A 22,334-nucleotide genomic window follows, 5' to 3' on the forward strand; every position below is an offset into this window, starting at 1 on the left:
GCCTTATGGGAGGATTGCTTAATAGGTTTGTACTCATGATTCAGGACCAAGTCAGTTTCTATCCAGGGGAGGGTATTAGCAAAGGTACTGTCAAAATCACTGAAAACATCCTTTTAGTATCTTCATGAATGCAAGGTGTGGTTGTTGAATACTGTTTATGTGAAGGAAAAAGATTGGAGGCCACTGAAGTCAACTGCTTAAAAAGTGAGGGAACTCAATCTTGATTGTTACTAATTTGTGAGACTTGATTCACCTCAAAGAAGAGCAAAATATCCTTAATGGGATTGTCATGAGTAAGTGGTGCTTGTCTACTAAAACAAGCTTTTTGTACAAACTCTTTATTCATATAATAATGTACTGCCTTATTTTCCTGGAACTGAAATCCCAGTCCCAACAACTGCATCCTTCTGAAATGGAAAAATAATCTCACTTCACCAGCATACTCCTGGAAGATATGTCTGCAGCATCCTCACTTCCTGTGTAACCAAGGAGCAAAGCAAGACTGTGGCAAAGTGATTATTATTGTTATTCGACAGTTTAACCAACTAAATTAAAGTGACAAATTCAGTTACAGTAATTGAAAACAACTTACTAAAAATCTCTTACTTTACTGAAATTCACTCAACTTATTCAAAATTACACAAAGTGAGAAAAAAAGGAAAAATCACATAACACAGACAGGGAAGCAGGGACTCACTGTAGTTCACAGAAACATCAGCTTCTGGCTGAAAGGTTACAAAATGCAAATAACCCACAAAACATCAGGTGTAACATCACCCGAATGAGATGCTGAGATGAAAAAGCATATTGTGATAATCCATGAAAGGAACAACACAAAAAACAATGGAACATTACTTGGTGGTCCTTGGAATAATGAAAACACATCCTGATAAGAGCAAGGTGCACAGAAGAATTAAAGGCATCACATGCCCAGTATAGTTCGATAGGCATGTGCAGTAGGATCTTAATTTCCAACATTTCAAAATTTATACCTGAATACGTTGTACACCGTTAAGGCTAGCTACCATGAATGAGTTTCGATAGAAAAATAACAATAATAAGAATGTCATCAAAAACTTTCTAGTACATACTCCATTTGCAAGAGGTAACCTTTAGCTTCTAAACATTTTATGAAAAATTTCTATATTTAAAAAAAAACTAACCTTAAGATATGAAAGACAGCGCTGCCCATGCCAATTGATCATTACAGGAGTGGTAGGTGACAGCGATGAATATACACCACCTGAATTGCTAACGCTAAGAGAGCTAAACTGTTGACTGGGTTTAATCTCCATGGCTCTCTTATTCACCTTGAATTCAGGATCTGGGTGAGCCTGAAATTCAGAACATAATTATGTAACAATTACACTAACAAGCACAATATATAATGATGAACATTTGGAGAACTTCCTGTCCTTCATTAAACAATGAAGTACAGTAGCAAGTACTGTACTATAAAATCAAGACATCATTCAAAGGTATATGGGTTCAAGAGTTTTTCTCCAAAATTTAGCCAATTTTCATGTATATCATCAATAAAAAATACAATGAACAGTACACAAGCCCAAATATAGGTTTCAAGTCAAGGCAACAGTAAGAATGACTCTGAAAATAATGACTAGAGTCATCTGATAAAATATGTGTAAATACACTATTTTCAACTTACCTTGAGTGCTAAAAGTTTTGATACAATAATTTCATCTTTGGTATGAGCAGCAATAAAAAGTGCTTTACACTCATCATCTCGAGCATGATTTTTAAGCAGCAAATCAAGCATCCCTAAATCACGATTTCTGCAAGCTTCGACTAGTGCTGTTGAGCCTGTTGAAATTCATAATACATTTTACCAGTAGTCAGAAATGGCATGATAACATTAACATTTGATTTAAATATGAAATTAATGCCATACATAAAATATGATTACATTAAATCATCCACAGACAACTACATCAGTTATGATAAAGTAACAGCAAAATATACTAAAACATGAATATTATACACAATAGTAATAACCAGAGGCAAAATTAACTGATTTACATCGAGACTGTTGTACTGTCTGGACATAAATACTGTAATGCTCATAAGGAATATTGCCAAAAACTGAGAGGTATCTAAAAACAATGACACCAGTTATCACATATTTCTTATTGGCAAAAAAAATTTTGTAACTAATTTATGAACCTGGCACATAATTATTTTAGTTCATATTTTCTACATAAAAGAGGTACAACCTTAAGACACTCATTTATTAAAAAAAAGGTAGAACCTAAAAAATTTAGAAGACAAAAAGAATTTTGAGGATAAAATGCCTCAGGTTTTGGAGGCTTCAAATTCATCTGAATTACAGTACGTATATGTACTGTAAATCATTTTCTTTTCACTATACAGGCAGTCCCCGGTTAACAGTGGGCTCGGTTAACAGTGGGCTCGGTTAACGGTGAGCCGGTTTTACGGTGTTTGTCTAGCAATGAAAATTGGCAATTTTTGGTGCCAAAAATCGCCAATTTCTGCTGATAATTGGGTATTAGCACTGATACATAACAACAGAGGCGCCAATAACTAAAAATCGGCGGCTTTTTGGTGCCAATAAGCCCCGAAAATCGCTGAAAAAGCCCTGAAAATCACTGATTTTTGGTTAGCGGCGATTTTCGGTTATCATCACACCCTCAGAATGAAACCCCCGCCGATACCCGGGAACTGCCTGTATAATTCTTTCTACTCATGAATCAAGCATGTGAAAATCCTACGTATTAACTGGATTTTATCACATTTTATATCATTATATTATTCAGGCAACTTAACTGCTGACTAACCTGTGAATATATATTCATCTTCAGCAAGCCTTGCCATCTCATCATCAGGAAGATAAACACGTAAATTGGGATTAGCTCCGGCTGCTAGTAGCATTGATACAATGCTATGATGTTTATTTTTCACGGCTATGTGCAATGCTGTTTCTGCAAAGATATGAAAAACAAATCTCATTAAATATGTATCAACGTTAAACTTACATATGCCATCTTTACATGACTGTAAATATTATTAATAAAAAACATATACATTAGTTCTCCACTGAACAAGAACTGGCAAAATTAAAAGAAAAACTATCTGTAGCAATTACAGTAAATTGTATTGTAAAAAGTTCTAGATATTTTTGTTACAATGACACAACCATAACTTTCACTGATACAGAAAGTTTCATTCCATTTATAACTAATATTAAGAATCTTCAATTCTTAACTCTATAATGTTTGAATCACTAAATGCCAGGTGGTCCATCAGAATACATACAGTAGATTAATATGAAAGTGAAGGCCATATAATGAAATACAGTGCACAGCTTCAACCTATTATAGTCACTATTATATTAATTACTTCGATTCAGTTATGTAATAAGAAAAGTCATGACATCAGATTTCCTAGCAGAGTCAGTGTTATAACAGCACATCAGCTCTAGCAAAAATGCTCTCCTACTAACTCTTCATTTGAATGTTCCTGCTTTCAAGTCATATGATCAAAAGTACAAAAGAATTAATCATTCTAAGTCTCTCTTGCTACTCATGTCTATTTCAAATTTTCAAGGACTGTTGTGCTTCACTACCTGGAAGCATATGTTTTCTACTAAGATATGCAGGAAACTGCATATCTTGATCTAATCTCTTTCTAATCTCTTGACTGATAAAATTCCTTGCCTCTGCAAGTCTCATGTTAATCTCTCTTTAAAGCAACACTTTGTTCTCCTTAAATCTCACAGGTATCAAGTACTGTAGATACTGTATATAGGTATTTAAAATCCTCAGTGTACTTAGTTCCAAACTTGATTCTCTCTACATCAAAATATATAAAGTACTTCCCTTTCAGGTTTTGTTTCCTCCTTATTCTATAATTAACAGGATATATAAAACTCGTTTCCTTTAAGAATAGCTTCTGCTCTGCTTTGTTTCAATATCTTTACTTTTCTGTTTAATTATGAACAGACTTCATATAAGCACTGATCAGTCTCTCCTTCCTTACCTATGTAAAAAATAAGACTGTATTCCTGTACGAAAAATTTCCCAAAATAAACATTCAACATGTTACCAAACCTTTTTCTAAAGTAACTGAAAAAATCTTTTAACTCCTATATGAAATACAGCATCTACCTAATTACAGTAAGGCAAAAAGAGGAAAAAATAAATTACAGTACATATAAAAATGGTCTTACCTGTATTACTGTTGCAATACATATCAATATCAAGTGGAGATAACATGTTATCCTTTGGATTATTTTCAGTTCTAACAAGATTTAATTTAGACATTAAGGCCTGGATACCCCCAGATATTCGGTGCTTTGTTGGGCTTGTCACTTCATCACTATTCTCAGCTAATTCAGTACTGACTTCAATACTTGTTTTAGAATTCTCTCTGCTACTTGACTTTGAGTCATTACTAATTGTTTCATGATCCTTCTGGTGCCTCTCCTTATCTAATTCTTCTTTGGTCTGAAAAAACAAGTAAGGAGTCAAAATTCAATTCACATGTAATGTAATTCAAAACTTCTTAAAAATAACCATCAGCCCTGGCTATACAACTGTTTGATACATGACTCTTTGCTCCATAAAAATATATATTAAAGATTAAACACTACACAAACGAAAATCTTTACAGTGATTTCCATAATGGTAATTTTTGGAAACCATGTGGTTACCAGGTGACAAAAGGAAGCAGAATTCTCATGTTAGGAGAGACACTGAATAGCTGAAAGTGGGAGAGAATGATACAATATCAAGACAATCTAATTAGTGACACACAAAAATTGATTTTTAAAATATATGAAATTAAAAAGCCAAGGAAAATGTTACAGAAGCTCTGAGGTAATGAGATGACAAGAGAATAAGGTCAAGTTAGGTTCAATAATCTATGGAAAATGCTTGCAAGAAGAATATGTCAAAATAGCCAGGGTAGTACCGATCATCCCTGATTCAATTCTGTTAGCTAATACAATAATTTCTGGTCAAGGCATCTGGATAAATTTAACTGCTTCCAACCTGGAGGCTACATGATTTAGTCGGCATACAAAACCTTCATGTAATTTACAAAAAATCTGATAACACATCCTTGCTCTCAAAGCTGACTTACAAGTGGCACAATATCATGCATGCAGAAGAAATAAAGTAGAGTACTAAAACACCAACCTTTATTTTGGTTGCCTGGATTTTATGTTTGAGAAGTAGATCAACTAGCTTTTGATTTCCAACATAGCAAGCTAAGTACAGTGCACTCTGTCCTGTTACATCTTTCATGTTTATATCAAAGGCCATTTCATACTCAAACTGATTGGTTTTTTCCCTGAAATATAAGAAATAGTATCAGAAATAATCACAGGTGAAAACTATATTTTCACATAGTGTATACTATTTTAGAGCAAATTAGCAATACAGAACAATAGGCTTATTAAACTTGAAAAGTATGATGGAAGTTCTGATATGTAGACTTTGAGGATATCTATAAAACACTGTATTTTATGAAAACTATATGCCTCCTTGATCTGAATAATGTGTTGAGATTACTGTATACCTGACACACTACACTTCCATTTCAGCTTTAAAGTGTTACAATGTCCTGATACACACAAAATACTTGATTTTCCAATATTACTCCTGCAGTATACTCCCACTATTTGGCAGAATTTTCAATCATAACTCAAATCCCATAGCTATGTGAATTATTCAGTTACTGGCCAAAAATGTCCTAAGATTTAAGATGTATTCACACAGTAGCAAAAATTCCAATGAGGAAACCTCAAATTGTGCAGTATTTCAGTGTTAATCTCTTCATTGAATCTTACCACCTAAAGGAGTAAAGAAAAATGTATTTGCATAAAAAAATACTCTAGTTCAACTAACCAGTACTTTTTCAGTGCCTCTTCCGGATAAGGATACTTAAGCAAAAGCTCCAGAACAGATGCATGCCCATTGATAATACATGCATGTAGTGGCAACCATCTTTCCACAGTGGAAACGTTTACAAGAGTTGGAAATTTCTGGAAACATAAAGCAAAATGATCAAATAAATGGTGTGACTTCCTGAGTAAAAATTATTGCACATTTAAAAAAAATTTATTCTGTATCACACATTTGACATAAAAGCAAAGGACCCAAGGTATTATTTGAAAATATGAATAAATAAAATATTACATATTTATCAAAACATACAGTAAGCTCACTGAATACGTACAAACCTACATGCTGTATTTATCCAAGCATAAATCCAGTACAGTATATAGATTTGATTCTGTGATTCTTGCTTTTTATATATAACTTTTCATTAACATGTAATTTAAATATAATTTTTTATTAACATAGGAAACTTGAAAGCTTTCTTAACTAAAGGAAAAAAAACTTTGAGAATATTTCTCATTTCTTTTATAAAAACAATGAACTTCTACACAAGGATATCCAAAGCACAAAGTGTAACCCTAATGAATCAAATAAAAATGTAAGAGGTTTATCAGAAAACCTACTTAGTGTGTGTGTGGTTCTTTTGTTTTCCTTATAAAGGGAAATTAAAAACCTCACTGAAATTCACCTTTACAAATATTCTGCAGCTCACCTAAAATCTAAACACTTCTTACCTTAAGTAGCATTTCAGCAATATCCCTACGACCATAATAACATGCAATGTACAGGGGAGAGTATTTTGTGACAGGATGAATTCTGCCATCTGCTCCATGGTCTAGCAAAAGCCTGACCATTTCTCGTTGTCCCTCTTCGCATGCTCTGCAATGATATATAATGTAGTATTCGGTTACTGTGGTAAAACTGTATAATTAGATATACAATAGTTATACTGTATTGTATTACCTAGCAGAGAGAGTGTTTTCATGAGAATTTTTTGACAATCTAATAACATCCAAGGTAAAAAATGAAGTCTGATGTTCCATATATTTACCACATTTTCATTTACATTAAAATAAAATTTAATGGCAGATGACAAAATTTTCCATGAAATCTACATCTTTTCATAAGAAGACTCCCAGTGACCATTAAAAAAAAAAAACCCTGGGTTCAAAGCACTTGTGGCCCTGACATCTTTGTCTGAGACTCAAAAGATATAAAACACAAGTTCTTTAAATACTAAAAAAACTGGCTCATTAGAAAGAAGTGGTTTCTAACATTTTTCTTAACAAAGTTATTCATAGAAAAGAAATATCTGTTAACTGTCTAGATGACCTTGAACAAGACAAATTTGGCTCAAGGTCAAAATATGTTGGATTAGATGCTAAAACATTACTACACTGAACACAATTAACATAAGCAACGGTATGAGATAACATAAAATTACAAACATTTGTAGTTGAAAAGTCTTTTCTTTTATAATAAAACAACATAATAAATTCGAATACAGGCAAGCTTAAGTTATCCAGAAAATGAAAATTTGTGGTCACAGACAATCATTACTTAAGGTCAATCTGATTAATCACACAAACTCTTATGAACAGCATTACCCGCTTACTTTGAAACTGGAAGCACTTTAGAACACTAAATAATGCCACTCCATTTGTTACAACACAATATCACACTTGGCAATGTATGCAAAATGAAGGCCTTCCCTACCTAAAATTGACAAACCTGTTCAAACAAATTTCCACTTCCCTTAATGTACGTCACATTCAGTTCAAACACACACACACCCTTCGTACAGAACAATGATTCCCTTTAACAAATGGCGATAATATCAACAGAATGATGTAAAGGAAGCAAGGCTCAAAATATCGGCTCTGCTCAAAATTAGGAGGCAACATACCAGAAGCATCCCAATGACAACTTCTCAAAAGTTTCACTGATATCTTCAAGCTCCTTTCACATATTCTGAAGCCAGGGGCAGCAGTTACACAAAGAACACAAGTAACTTACTTGAACAGCAGCGTGTTAGAGCCATTTGGCGCGGAATTGATGATAATTTCGGCTTCTGCACCCAAATCTCTGAGAATGGCCTTTGCACGTGAGACATCTCCACGGCTGCAAGACTCTCGAAGTGCTGAGTGCAGTTCCTGGCGGGCAAGTTCACGCGCATCTGTAAGAAAAAATGTGCATACATAAAATCTGAATACAAATATAAGAAATTGTTAATTTTGGAAAGTATGGGAATTTTCAAGAACTCTGTATCTTTGAACTTACTACTGTAGAAACCTTGTTATCACCAAAGAAGATAAAAAAAATTCTAGTCCACACAATGACCCCTTCGAGGTGTTCCACAAAAGTGTATGAATATATTGAATAATACTATACAAAATTCTTTTTTAATATCCATACATACATCCAACTATTTGGAAATGTGGAGATGGACATACATGGGAACGAATAACATGATTTAAGAAAATTCATTCTAGTAATCTTTAGTTCCCAGCCAGTTGAAAAGTGTTTAATATATATCAAAATGTCTGCAAGAAAATCGGAGCTATCCTAATCACACACATACCGATGATGGTTAACGCCAGCCATCCAGCCATTAAAATTAATGAAACTACCGCAATGACGTTTCCAAGTCACTGGCAAAATACGAGTAAAATGCCGAGCGGTAATCGGAAAATATTATGACACTAAAGTTACCAAATATTTGACAACAAAACATGGTATGTACAGGTTAAACGTTTAAGTAAGAGATTTACAGACTGATGCAAAAACCACCATAATAGAATTATTATAAGAAATGGTGAAAAGCATAATGCTATATATACACAATGACTTTCTGTAAATCAGATTTTGCTGATAAGATTACCGTTATAAAGACTGAGAGGCAAGGGTGGTAAAGGTCGGTCTTGACTTTTGTTATTAATTCAATATCTCTGTGCACTGTAACCTATCTCTGGATAGTGCAGAAAGTTTAACTAAACAGGACGCATAAAAATGTTCAGAATCCCATTCAACTGAGAATTGCTACCACTACTCAAATGAAAACTGGGATCTCAAATTGTTCGAAATTGCAATGTCAAAGGTTCAAGAAACACTATTACTTTCATAAACTTATCAGCAGCGATGTTTAAATGACAAATACTGACAAGTCTATTACATAATCTGAGCAAGAAGAAGAACGCAGCCAAAATCAGTGATTCCCATTCAGCTTCGACTTCGCCCTCTTCCGTGGCATCGTCAAACATGGAGAATCGAGTGACAAGGTTTAAAAAGTTGAGAAGTTAATCGAGGTTCGTTTCAAATCATTCATTACAGACGTTCATAAGGGAAACTATTCAGCACTTCTGCACAGACTTCATCGAGATGATTTTGGAGTACACGATTGCGCCAAAGATACGCCATTGAAGAAGGATTTCTCTTGTAATTTTAATCTTAGCGTAGTCACCACCAACTCTCTCAGATGAGAAATAGTGCAATGCGTCCTAGCACAGTCGTCATGATCACGTACAGTTGGGACACCCGGGAAATAATATGAAAGACTCGAGGTAATAACGTGAAGGCACAGAGGTAAAAATGTCCGGACACCAAAGTGTCTCAGTCCGTGAAAAAACTAAAGATATTGACATCTCTGAGGAAGCTTCACATAGCTGGGATCACCACGAGACAAACCACCACATGATTAACAAGAGTGTCGAGTTTAACCATGATTCTCAATCACAAAAAGCCTCGTGAGCTCAAGTTCGTTTCATATCTTATCTTCAAGAATGATTTTACAAGTTGATACGAGTGACCGAGAAAATACTAATCATATCTTCGCTACTTAATATCAAAAGGCTGGAGAATGTAACAAAACAAGACAGCAATCATCACTCTATCCGCCGCCTCTCTCTCATACATGTGCAGAAGAATATGTTCATGAATAACAACCGTTTCAACTAAGGGAGGCTGTTTTACACAAAACGTGATAGATGTAAATCATTCATTCCGCTGATAAAATTTAGTATATGAAGCAAGGCACTGAATTAAATACAATAAACGCAAAAACAGTACCAATGAAGGCTGTTACTGCTACTGCTACTATTTAAACAATAAAAACAACATGCCTAATTACATTTTGTAAGGTTCATTTACCTCTATCTACCTGTACATCATATTGCATACCACCTCATTTATTACCTAAGATTTATATTATAAACGCTGCTTAAACTTCTACAGATACACTTGATCGTAGCCTACAAGTATTTTACCTTTAACAAATCAGAGGAATGGAATTAATTATTCCGAGTTATTCATCTAAAAAAAAAAGCTTGCTTTTGCAGCATAAGTCCACATAAGTAATTTTCCAGTAATGTTATAACTGGTAATTACCATATTAGGCCATATCATTTTTAACTTTCACTCAGGTAATGAAGTATGTAAATACTTTTGCCACAGAAATTTGCAATTTCATTTTACGAACGGATGGTCACATACAATGACCGGAGACTTCTTTTCTGACCAAGAAATAAGAACATATAAGAATGTTTACTATTGACATATGTATACAGCTAAACCACATTACACTCTGGAAGCACAAACAGTTCTCTACGAATGAAAATGTCTTTTTAAGTATATATTGCATATTTCTACCAGATTAAATACTGTAAAACGTTAAGCAGCTCAGTGATGTGACAAATATGAGATAAAAGAAAAAACTATCCCGAAAATAAAAAAGTAAACGTTATCATCATTCGTAATAAGAAAATAACGCACATCTAGTGTTGCAAAGGTGACTACAGTACTCTATTATATAAAATAAAATTCTACAGCTTTAGAAAAACAAGATCCTAAATAACAAAACACATTAGCACCTGAGCCTCATCCTTGGCACGCAGCCTTACCACAGAAATAGATCCAGTATATATATGGTGAAAGTATACTCATAACACCAATTAAAAAGAATTTTTTTATAATGATACACTAAAGAAACCAATAAATTATAAGAAATATAATTCATATAAAGCTAAACCATGATATTTTTACTTACATACTCCAAAATACGCGAATTCTAAGTCTGACCTGCAAAAATTTGCATTTTGACATGTAACTTACCAGTCTCGTTGTCAATATCTATTAGGTATGAAGCCAGATAACGTCTTCATGGAATAACTTGCCAGTTGGTCGGTAACCCTGACTCACTGAGGGACCGCTTAGCACACTAACAACGGCAGTAGTGGAAGTAAGAAAAACCCTAACAGAATGCTGCACTTATCAGTACAAATCAAAGTACAGTAAAATTATGGTTGACTTCTGAGACAATCTAATACTAATGTTATACGTGTTACCATGACGACACTATTTACCAATGTATATGAAAAAAATAAGACTGACTATTATAGGCTCGACACAATATATATATATATATATATATATATATATATATATATATATATATATATATATATATATATATATATATATATAATGTGTGTGTGTGTGTGTGTGTGTGTGTGTGTGTGTGTAGAGAGAGAGAGAGAGAGAGAGAGAGAGAGAGAGAGAGAGAGAGAGAGAGAGAGATTAACTCTAACCACATGCATACAATTCTTCAAAAGGGAACTACAGACTCATCTAACTAGGTAAAATATAAGTACTTAAAATGAGCACAGAAATAATAATGCAAGCCTGCTGCGAATCAACTTTCTCGTTACTGTAATTTAATTTTATTACTGTTTTAATCGACCCGCAAATGCTCTCTAACCTTCGCACACACACTAAAACTTCATTCTCTAACAATTCTGTCTGTTGCTTTGAAGCGTTATCTTGAATGGCGTTATAGTACCACAATTTAAAATAAAAATGAAACAATAAGAAACTGAAAATACCAAATACAATCACATACAATCAGCGAAGAAGCCGGGATATTGATCATTCATAGATGGCGGGGATGTTGCGCAAGCCAGCTCGTCGGCAACAAGGCTTGCGCATGGGCGGTGTGGATTTACGTGAAGCAAGCGGCGTCTGACGGCAGACGCTGAGCTCGACCACAACAAACAAGAGGTTGAACATTGAGCTCCAAGCGTGAAATAGTAATGTTGTTGTAACGTTTTTGTTTCGTGCTACTATACAAGCAAGTACACATTCAGATCATGGCAAAGCATCATCCAGATCTAATTTTCTGTCGCAAACAGCCAGGTGTCGCTATCGGCCGTCTGTGTGAAAAATGTGACGGCAAATGTGTCATCTGTGACTCTTATGTGAGGCCTTGCACCCTCGTCCGTATCTGCGACGAGTGCAACTACGGCTCATACCAGGGGCGATGTGTCATATGTGGAGGACCTGGTAAGTGTTTCTATTTTGGTGTTATGTTTCGTGTTGGTTGTTCACCCAGTTATTATAGGCTTGGCTAAACTGCTTTAGGTTAGCTTTAAGGTACCCGGCATAGGTCAGGGTAGCTAAGGAAATCGACAGTATTCATGCGTATAGTGCACCACCACCCAATGCTTAGTTCAAATCATCCTAGATGGATTAGTTTTGGGCTTCGAAAGTATCTACGTCATGTATATCATGTGTCACCAGGGAAACCAGTACTGAGAGCCGAGTTTCTAACATAGCCTAGTCTATACTTAGCCAAGTTATGCCTTACCTCCAGATGTTACTGTGCTGTAGGGTTAGCCTAGTCAATGAGAACAATGTGTAAAACAAAATTTTGTATCTTGCTTCACAAAGCTAATGAATGTTATTAGGCTAAATAGACATAAGTCAGCCTTGTAATTATGTTTGCTGGTTTATTTGGCAGCATATAAAATTTACCCAAATATATGAATTTCAATGGATTTTTGCCTCTGTAGTTGAGTACTGCAACCTAGCAAAGTATACTAGCCTAGTAGAGTGTATATAAAATAAATTTTATTAATATGTATATTTGTTTCCATCTTTCAGGTGTATCAGATGCCTACTATTGTAAAGAATGCACAGTTTTAGAGAAAGACAGAGATGGATGCCCCAAAATTGTGAATCTTGGATCTTCAAAGACAGATTTGTTTTACGAAAGAAAGAAATATGGCTTCAAGAAAAGATGAGTTTATTCTGCAAGATATTTTCGTCTTTGTAATGTTGCAATTTATGTTAAGAATATAAAATATTTTTGGTCAATTTTATATTTATGAGAGTTGTATTAGTGCAAGTTAGAATAAATGACATTATCAGGACAAATTTTATTATCCAATAACCCACCTTGCATGCCCTTTTTTTTGTACTGTATTGTATTACAGAATTTTGACTAATATAATTTAACACGACACTGGTATTACAGTATTCTAATACAATATCACTTGGTACACTTAATTACCATTTTTTAAATGAAAAAATCATTCTTCATGAAAGAATCATGTCAATCATTTGCAAACTAGGGCTAACAAAAGTGATTATCAGTAATACTGCAGTGGAACAGTCAATACAGCATTGCACTATTTACTTGGTTCTGTGCCTTGTGTGTAATTTTGAAAACTCTAAAATTCCTCTTAATGCAACTGAAATATATGAAAAGAAACAATGATTACAATCCACATAATAGTACATTTTATGTGAAGGGTAACATTTAACGAACCCACGCCAGTTGAGGGCAGTTTTCCTCTCTTGGTACTAGAATGTGGTGGTAGTTCTCTTAACTGAAGGTTTCAGAGGCTTTTAAGCCCCATCCACACAACCAAACTTACATGGATTAAACACATTCTATATATAATAGCTAACATTTGAAGTAGAAAATTATAAGTACATAAAGACCCATGGGTATGTTATATTTGATTCCAGTGATGAATATATTATAATCCTCATGTTCATAATCTGTATATTCCAGTAAATATATTCATTCATGTATTATATATAATTACTTTAGCAATATAAAAATGATTTTTTATGCTTTTCATATGCAGTACCTGTTTCTTTTACTAATAAAACTAATGCATTGGTTCTTTGCACCAGTTTTTTCTCATGTTCATATGCTTGGCAGTCATTTATGTTACTTACCCCCGACAAACTCTAGTGTCTGCTCAGAGCACTCGATGTACACTTTGGCAATGTGTACAGCGAACAGAAGTGGTGAGCTTGCAACAGAAATTTCTTGCGTTTGTCTGCGGACAAAGTTTGGTCATGTGGACGGGGCTTTAGGCTATTAGACCATTCTGTAATTCAATTTAACCTTAAGTTAAAATTTAAAACATGCCAGCTGGCTATTGCATTTGGAATTTGAAATAAATCTCTATAGCTGGTGTATGGTCCAAAAAATCATTTTATTTGCTCCACTGTTTAAGTAAGCCACTAAAAAAACTGCTTTGTTAGCACTTGTCTAAAAATATCACTATCCATGTGATGAATGTCTTATATATAGGTGATATCAACTTCAAACCACTACAGTAGTGTACTTACAAAATGGATTCTGTCAATCCCTATTGGGTTACTATTGATAGGCTTTGTGTAACACTATTTAATATGCCAAGTTCTTTGCAGCACCCCTTCAACCACAAGCTATATTGCTTTCAGACTAATTGTTCATTTGGTCTATCCACAAACCTGTCCAACTTGAGATTTATTATTCTCCAATTTTCTTGTATTTAAGAACAGATCCTTTGAACCAGCCTTATGAGAATCTAAATGTAGATCTGTTTAAGTAGGTAAAACAGTTTATACTGTAATTTCAATACAAAAAGATAAAAACATGTAGGTGTCATGGACCTATGAATTTACTATATAACTTTAGGAATATTTCCTGTTGGTAGTCTTTATGCATACTATAATAAACTTTTCTGAGACCTTAGAAAAAAGGTTATTATGCAACTTGACTGCCATAATCTAATTTTCAGGTTTTTGAAAATGACTGACAGGCTTGGCACAGGAGATAGCATTTCTTTCAAAACTGGAAGAACTAACAATCTTGAAATGAACCATCCCATCACTCAACCTTGCATTATGTCTGAGCCCTCTTGCTGATTTTAGAATATCATTGATATACATGTATATATACATACATATATATACTGTATATATACATATATATACATATATATACATATATATATATATATATATATATATATATATATATATATATATATATATAACCTTAGTTAACACTAAGCATAGAGTAAATATTCCATGCAAAAAAAGGAATTAATACAAATACACCAAGATCACAAACCATTATTGGGTGAGCACTGACAGCATATACAGTACAGTACTTCGTCAAAATACCTGACTTCAGAACCACATTCAAGGCAGAACAGAGCTGTAATTCAGAATTGGAAACTTGTCATCGATTCAGAATCAAGAAGTAATTTGCAACATATTTTATCAATGGCAGATGGGATCTTTAGAAATGAGAAGGCAGAAGTAAAAACTGCTACGTATAAGTCTTTATGCTACTGACGTGACTAATTTAGTCATATATACTTCATCAAATTTTAAGAGCTGTTCTTGTTCATAATGGAAAAGAAAAGGGATTTTGACAAAGGAAAAATCTATTTCTGGGGGAAGACTTGTGTCACCCAGTGAAATGGTTCCAATAGCACAAAAATTAGGCACCCTATAAGACAGTATCCAGCCTTTGGCTGCTTACAGCTTTAGATTAATAAGAGAGGAGCAAACTCTGGTGCTCTGGACCCTGACTTTACAAGGAAATGTCTTTATAAAGAGACAAGAAAATAGGGGAGGAGGTGTCATTGATATGTGAACAATCTAACATATTAACTTGTGGTTAAACTGCAGAGGCTCTTGTTTACTGGGCCAAATTACCAGAGATTACCTAACTCCTCTACTCAATCTAGCATACAATGAAAGGAATATCTGGCATGTTTTCATTGTGGTATCTTTTGGGTTCAAAAGAGTTGATGAATTTTAGAGGTCATTTACAAAAACTGATATGACTGCAGACCAATGTCATTTCTTACAGAGAATTAATTGCTTCTATGCTGCAGTTCACAAAAGTACCAGGAGGCTCAATATATGTGTTGGTAGGCTTGTGCACAGATGAAGCATCTGCATGTTGCAGGCAGTGAGGACATTAGTACATTTGCTTTTTCATGTAACACTTAGAACAATTAATTGAAAATGGTGGTAGAAACTTGAGATATTCATGATTCAGATCTAGCAATGATAAAAAATTATCTTGGTATTTAGATTTGAGGGAGTCATCATCACCATCTTCCATGATGTTTTCACATTAAAATTTACCATTTACAATGCTTGATGTGAAATGAGTACTAACTTTTGCACTTTCTCTCTGTATTTCCATGTAAACTAAGCATTCCTTATTGCTCTAACCCATGTATTTCTCAGCCCTCACACTGGTCTTAAACTTCTTAGTTCCATATCAACTACTCCACCTTATTCTTATAGATTTTGTGCTATTGTCATTACAGATAATCCTCATAGTATTTCATATGTGAGGCCTGTCCGCTCCTTCGATTGCTTCTTGGGACTGGGTACCTTCCAAAGTCTGGAGGCGTGCAGATGTGAATGTGGAAAAATGTACTGTACTAACAGTCCATTCACAAGAGCTAATTTAGTGCTTATTTAAAAACACTGTAGGCTTATAAGAAACTTGGACTGGGCTGATTCCGATGAAATGGAAGTCTCAAGTTTTTTAAGGATAAAAACAGGGCGTACATCAATGGTGGGGAAAATATTTAGATGTGCTACTGAAGTGGTTACTTCGCCAGACTACCTACTACTCTCACCCTTTTCTCCACTGAGGGCTAGTGTTGTCAGTGCTCCTAACTCACTGCACTGTATGCATGACTACAGGGTGTTTGCAGTGTCTCTTTGGCCATAGCTGAAACCATTTCCCTTTAGCCTTTTACTATACCTCCATTCCTTCATACTTTCTTCCGTTTTGCTGGCCAACCTCTTTTTAACTATTACTTCTTAGCACAAGTGTATTTTCTAGATACCTTCATCTTGCTGTCTAACCACTCCAACTTCCGCTTTTCAGTGAAGTAGGCACTGAATGGCTAAAAGTGGCTAAGTGCTTGGCTTTATAACCTAAATTTCTACTGTAGATTCATTCATTCATCCCTGTCTGAAACTTTGGTATTAACTGGAATTATAATGAATAAATATTAACAAGCCATCATCCAATAAGTTTACTGGCAATTTGTGAGGTACCCAGTAACTGCACCATGTGTAGTAACCCGACACATCTCAAAAAGTTTTCATTTAACTAACAAATTCTTCTGAAGACTACACAGCAGCTGCCTCAATGCTGTAGCTGAAAGAAATCTCCAAACCTGATTCTCAACCTTGACTACAGAAAGGACTTCATTTTCTCTTTACCAGAGATTGGATTTCTTTTTCACTTATATCATTTACTAGACTCACTTAGATGACTTTATGTATTCCAATACTATTTGAGTCTTTGATAATTCTTGACACATAACAAAAACATAAGTTCTCAGTATACAGCAGGCCTGCAATTCAAAACTCTTCCTACCATTACTATACATATTTAACAGAATCATCAGTGTGACTGGGTATTGGAAGCTCCAAAATTCTAGTAATAATTAGTAGGGAGGGGCTAAATTTCAAGGCAGCTGTCAGTATAATTTGAAAAATATTAAGAATCAAGGTCAACAAGGATGTCCAAAACATCAATTACATTGCAGTGCACAGAAACTGTCAACTGATAACTGGCTGGCGTGCTCTTGGAAAGGCAAAAAGAAAAAAAAAATGGTAATTTTGATTTGTTTAAGCTGCTATTTATAACAAATCTCTCAATATTAGATATACTACACCAAAGGATCTAACATAGAAAAAAGTTGCTTCCAAGAAGTTGCATCAAGATGTCACAATATAGATGAAAATTTTTTGCATTAAATTAAATAATCGTTACAAGTAGAATACAGGGTAATCTTTTCCACTTATAAAGAACAAAAAAAAAAGCTGTATTTAAACCCTACTTTCCAAATTTCTGGAAAGTGCTAATAATATTTTACTGAAAAACTACAAATACAGTAATAGCTTACCTTTCATGGTGTGTATATGGTAGTTATCCTGGATTCTCTTGTAACCCATACTGTATTTTGCTTCTTGTTTATATAGTAATATAAACTTTCAAGCCTTTTGGAACTTACACAGACATATACCTACACATGGAGGTCCAGTAATGTATAGCATTTACACGATACAAATTTACACGTCAAAAATTCCTTTGAATGTACAGCATATGAACTTTAAAGTACAGTAACACTGTACTGACATTAAACAAAAGCTATGTACCAGGGTGTGCTACAATTAAAAATACAAATAGGTTTAAAGAGTACAAATAACTTTAAAGAGTACAAATAACTTTAAAGAGTACAAATAACTTTAAAGAGTACAAATAACTTTAAAGAGTACAAATAACTTTAAAGAGTACAAATAACTTAACATGTTACCTTGTTCAAGGACAGGATAATCCAAGAAATAACTGTAGGCATCTGTGGCTTTTTCCACTGAAGGCTTATCCATCTCTCCAATTTTCCTTAATCTTTCATCCACACTAAATCTTTTGGTGGCACTAGTATCACTACTACTCCTAAATAAAGAAAGATTGGTAGCAGATGCCCTTCGCAATAAAGGAGGCCTCTGTTCACATGAGTTCCTTCTGGTGAGAACTGGGGTTTCAGCAGTGCTTGCACGACGCCTTGTTGATGTAATCCCCCCATTAAACAATTCGCTAAATGAACTGCGTCTACCATCATAACTGGAAGTGAAATCTGATCCACTGGCTCTTCTCTGTTGGAGCTTACTTTTCAAAGATTCACTGCGGCTAGGGGGCTGGGTTTCATTACGAAATTTCCACGACAGTCGCCATAGATTAAATCGTTCAGTAAAGCTGTACCTACGAGTGTTTGGGATCGCTTCCTCAGCAGGTGAATGTAAACTAGTTGGAGCAGGGGTACCAATGTCATCATCTTCCATTTCACTTTTAATTTCCTCACTATCATCTGGGTTTTCATCCTCTACCTCCATAGAATCAACAACTTCAATTCTACCAGTTTTGCTTAGACGTATTCTAGATGACTCTAGGTCAATTGATCCTCTTCGACTCATTGACTTTGGCTCATCTAAACTTTTAAAGCGCGGCAACACAAATGCATTATTTATGTAAGAACTTGTCACACACTCGTCAGTCTTAGAAGAGATGGTGTCGTTTGTGGCATTCAATCCCAAGTCTGTTTCTTCTTGATTATTATCACCTTCCACAGAAGTTTGACTATCAGAAGCTTCTAGGGACTCATCTTTATATTCTGCAGTTTCTGTGATGTCTTTAAGAATGGTCTTTTCTCCTCCAACTGGAGTCTGAGCAAAAGGTGATGGGGGTGTTTGCACCTCCTCCTCTGTGTTTTCACAATCCTTAACACTGGTAATTTCTTCCTTGTCCATATCCGAAGGAAGAGTGGCAACAAACTCTTTGATCATGTTACCAATGATGGCAGCTCCTCTCTCTAATCCAATGTCTTTAACATTAGGAGGAATGTCATCAGGGGACTCAGCAATACACTGCTTAATACTATTAGCGACTGTCTCACTGCAAACATGTACCAACTTATCAAAGGAAAACCTGCCAGATTTCCTTTTCCAGTCATTCCTGTCTAGATTTAACTTCAGGTTTAATTTAGAATCCCCCATCATCTGAGAGTGAGTGGAATGAGAAATTAAAGGCAAATTCTTAGGGACAAGACTTTCAATCAGTGGCCCATGATCTCTGGTTAGTTCCCTTACTTTAGGTCCATTTTGACTTTCATGGGGCCTGGTTTCCTCCAATCGTATTTGGTGTTCACCATCTTTATCCAGTTCACCAACAGCCTCAGTGCTGAAAGCATATTTTTTTGCAGTATCCAAGTCCGCAAACATTGTCCACCGAGAGGCATTAAAATAACGATTTGATCTCTCATATGTTGGTTCGTTTTTGCGAAGAATTACTTCTTCATAGTCATCACTATTTGGAGCACCACCACTGACTGAATTAACTCCTGGCATCATTGAATCAGCATTCGTTATGTTAACCTGATTATTAATAGTTCCTTTGTTTCTAAGTTCAACTTCCACACCAGAATGTTCTACTATTCTGCGTGCATTACCAGATTTATTTCTCAGTTCAACCTCTACTACAGCCTCTTCTATTGTTTCTATGGTTTTCCCTACAACTGAGTTCCTACAGTCATCTTTGTTACTTTCTGCTGATAAATCTCTACCCTCAGTATCACAATCTCCTTGATCACACTCTTGGCTCTCTACTGCTTCCTCTGCAGTGGAAGGGATTCGGTCTCCTTTCATAGCAACAGTGAAACCCATTTTTGGTAACTGAAGAACACTTTCACTCAATCCTTTTCTATTTGAACTTCTCTTAAGTAAATTTCCAAAGATGTTTTCAGAACTTTGCAGAACAGGTTTGTTGTCTTTACATGGTATTCCTGCTGTTGAGTTTTTCTGAATCCTCTCAATGCTTTTTTCATCTCCATCTTTCCTGTTTTCTGAACTGTGCTCAACACTATCACAATGCTTAACAGGGTACTTGAATGGATTGAGTGGGGTGTAGCTAATACCTTTAACATTGTCTTCTTCTATGGCATTATCATCTTCGATACTGTCTTCACTGCTTTCCCCAGCACACTTGGTATATTGTTGTCCTATTGTTTTTCCCTTATGGCCTTCTGAAACTGTTAAAGCATCCTCTCCAGTTCTGACTTTGGAATTAAGCCTACTAGAAATTTTCTTAGTTTCACAAAAGTTTTTAACAGACCTAGGTTCAGGTAATTTGGTTTTACTTGGAGATGAAAGAGATTCTCTAACCTGAGACCTCTGTCTACCTTTTTTCTCCTTCTCTCCATGCTGGTCTTTAAAACGAGATGGTCTGTGACTAGGAGATGAGTCACTGTCTGAAGATTCCATGACTTTCTTTTTACTATGGGTTTTCAAGTTAATGACATTTTTTGGAGAACCCGTGACTTGACCAACCAAATGAAGGTCATTTGTACCGTTGAAACGCCGCAAAGAATTTGGGCTTTGTGTGATAAAGTTTGGCAGTGTGGATTTTTTAAGAGGCTTTGGTGATTCCTTCCCATACATCCCATTCCCTTGTTTTGAGCCTGGCTTTGAACCACCAGCTGAGGTGTTACTACAGGTCTTATTTATTGTACTAACCCTACTCTTAACTGAAATTCCACTTTTGTGCTGGATGGAAGATGTAGAGCTCTCTGTTTTAACTGGCTTTTCATCCTTAATAACTTTGTATGATGACAAGACGATGCCACTCTTTGCTTTGGACTTTATTTGTGGTTTCTTGTTTTTAATACTATCATTACTTGCATCTCTGCCTGAACTGTCTACAACACTACTTCCACTACTAGTTGCAGCATTTTTTCGTCGAACTCCATATGTTCGTACAAATGGAGGATTACTTGGCACTTCATACTGTCTATCCCTACTTTTTGAGCGGGTACCAACTGAGGTCTTTCTACCTAGTTTAGGACTAGGCAAAGGACTGTCTGTTTCAACAAAATTTGCCATTTGGAAATGATTTTCTGGTCCTTTTCAAGGTTCATCAGGTACAAAAAATTTATTACTATGTACGCCTGAAAGAAGAATAACCTTAGTGATGAGATGTATTACAGCACAGTTGTACTATTAAAATGAAAAAGTTTTTAACCAAATTTATCATTAAAACAGTTGGAAGAATTCCCCAAAGTACTGTACAGTGCTGTAACATTCTTAAAGCAATTTTTTTTTCTGAATGGATGCACCACTAACCTATGGAACATGTTTGTGTGGACCTATATGTGAAAAGGCATGTAATATAAACTAACAAGAACAACTTGTTCTGCAGATTTCCTAATATCTGTATGGAAGGCAGGGACTTTGTATTCAACTATTAGCTTCATAATCATCGTTTCTCTGACAAGTTTGTATATCTGATTTTCAGTGTTCAGCTTAGGATATGTAAATATTAAGATTTCTTAGGGTTGCAAGCTTAAGGCATGAAATACATTCCAAAAAATTTTCATGAACTAGAAAATTCTCTTGATGGTTCACAATAAAATTATGACTCCTGAATGCAAACCAGGTGACTATACATTTTATCAGTTCAAGGGGTTGCACGTCACATCTATGAAAAGATAATCATTATTACTTTTCCAAAACATCTGGTGTCTTTAATTGAGAAAATGACTACTGTATTGTATACTGAATCAAAGAACCCAATGTTATGCATATTAAACAAGGGGCTAAAGCAAAATGAAAAATAACAAGCAAAGTTTCTACACCAAGGGTTTTTACTTTGCACCAAGGGATCACAAAACAATTCCACTTACAGTAGCAATAGCTCTGAAATTCTGGGGGTTTTGAAAGGGCTCTACAAATACTTTAGGATGGTTACCTATAAGAGCACTTCTTAAAAAATGTAGGTCATAGTTGATTTTAAAAATTTTT

The 22,334-nt window shown here is 35.0% G+C and overlaps 2 protein-coding genes across 18 annotated transcripts in view; one reads left to right on the forward strand and one right to left on the reverse strand.

Moving 5' to 3' along the window:
- Positions 1-22,334, reverse strand: part of Lrrk (Leucine-rich repeat kinase) — a 660,345-nt gene that overhangs the window by 107,072 nt on the left and 530,939 nt on the right. For 8 of the 17 annotated variants that reach the window (XM_067121007.1, XM_067121002.1, XM_067121005.1 and 5 more), the window contains exons 1-9: positions 18,299-21,476; positions 7,896-8,055; positions 6,614-6,758; positions 5,886-6,022; positions 5,175-5,328; positions 4,205-4,481; positions 2,814-2,957; positions 1,667-1,821; positions 1,164-1,334 (exon numbers count right to left, since the gene is read on the reverse strand). In XM_067121007.1, the coding sequence (XP_066977108.1) occupies positions 1,164-1,334; positions 1,667-1,821; positions 2,814-2,957; positions 4,205-4,481; positions 5,175-5,328; positions 5,886-6,022; positions 6,614-6,758; positions 7,896-8,055; positions 18,299-21,416 (4,461 nt within the window). In that variant the 5' untranslated portion in view covers positions 21,417-21,476. Of the gene's footprint in view, positions 1-1,163; positions 1,335-1,666; positions 1,822-2,813; positions 2,958-4,204; positions 4,482-5,174; positions 5,329-5,885; positions 6,023-6,613; positions 6,759-7,895; positions 8,056-9,051; positions 9,600-18,298; positions 21,477-22,334 lie in introns of those variants that run through there. The other 9 variants (XM_067121011.1, XM_067121010.1, XM_067121012.1 and 6 more) reach the window with 4 other exon arrangements.
- Positions 11,882-13,078, forward strand: Phf5a (PHD finger protein 5a). The gene is made up of 2 exons (XM_067120998.1): positions 11,882-12,212; positions 12,813-13,078. The coding sequence occupies exons 1-2, from the start codon at positions 12,020-12,022 to the stop codon at positions 12,950-12,952; spliced, it is 333 nt and encodes a 110-aa protein (XP_066977099.1). The 5' UTR covers positions 11,882-12,019; the 3' UTR covers positions 12,953-13,078.

This window comes from Macrobrachium rosenbergii, chromosome 19 (assembly GCF_040412425.1).
Source record: "Macrobrachium rosenbergii isolate ZJJX-2024 chromosome 19, ASM4041242v1, whole genome shotgun sequence".
Taxonomy (NCBI): Eukaryota; Metazoa; Arthropoda; class Malacostraca; order Decapoda; family Palaemonidae; genus Macrobrachium; species Macrobrachium rosenbergii.

Excerpts from the sequence above, each read along its gene's own strand:
- Phf5a (XM_067120998.1), top strand. The coding sequence starts at position 12,020 with ATGGCAAAGCATCATCCAGATCTAATTTTCTGTCGCAAACAGCCAGGT. Across the intron at positions 12,213-12,812 it reads TGTCATATGTGGAGGACCTG|GTGTATCAGATGCCTACTAT; the intron begins GTAAGTGTTTCT and ends TCCATCTTTCAG.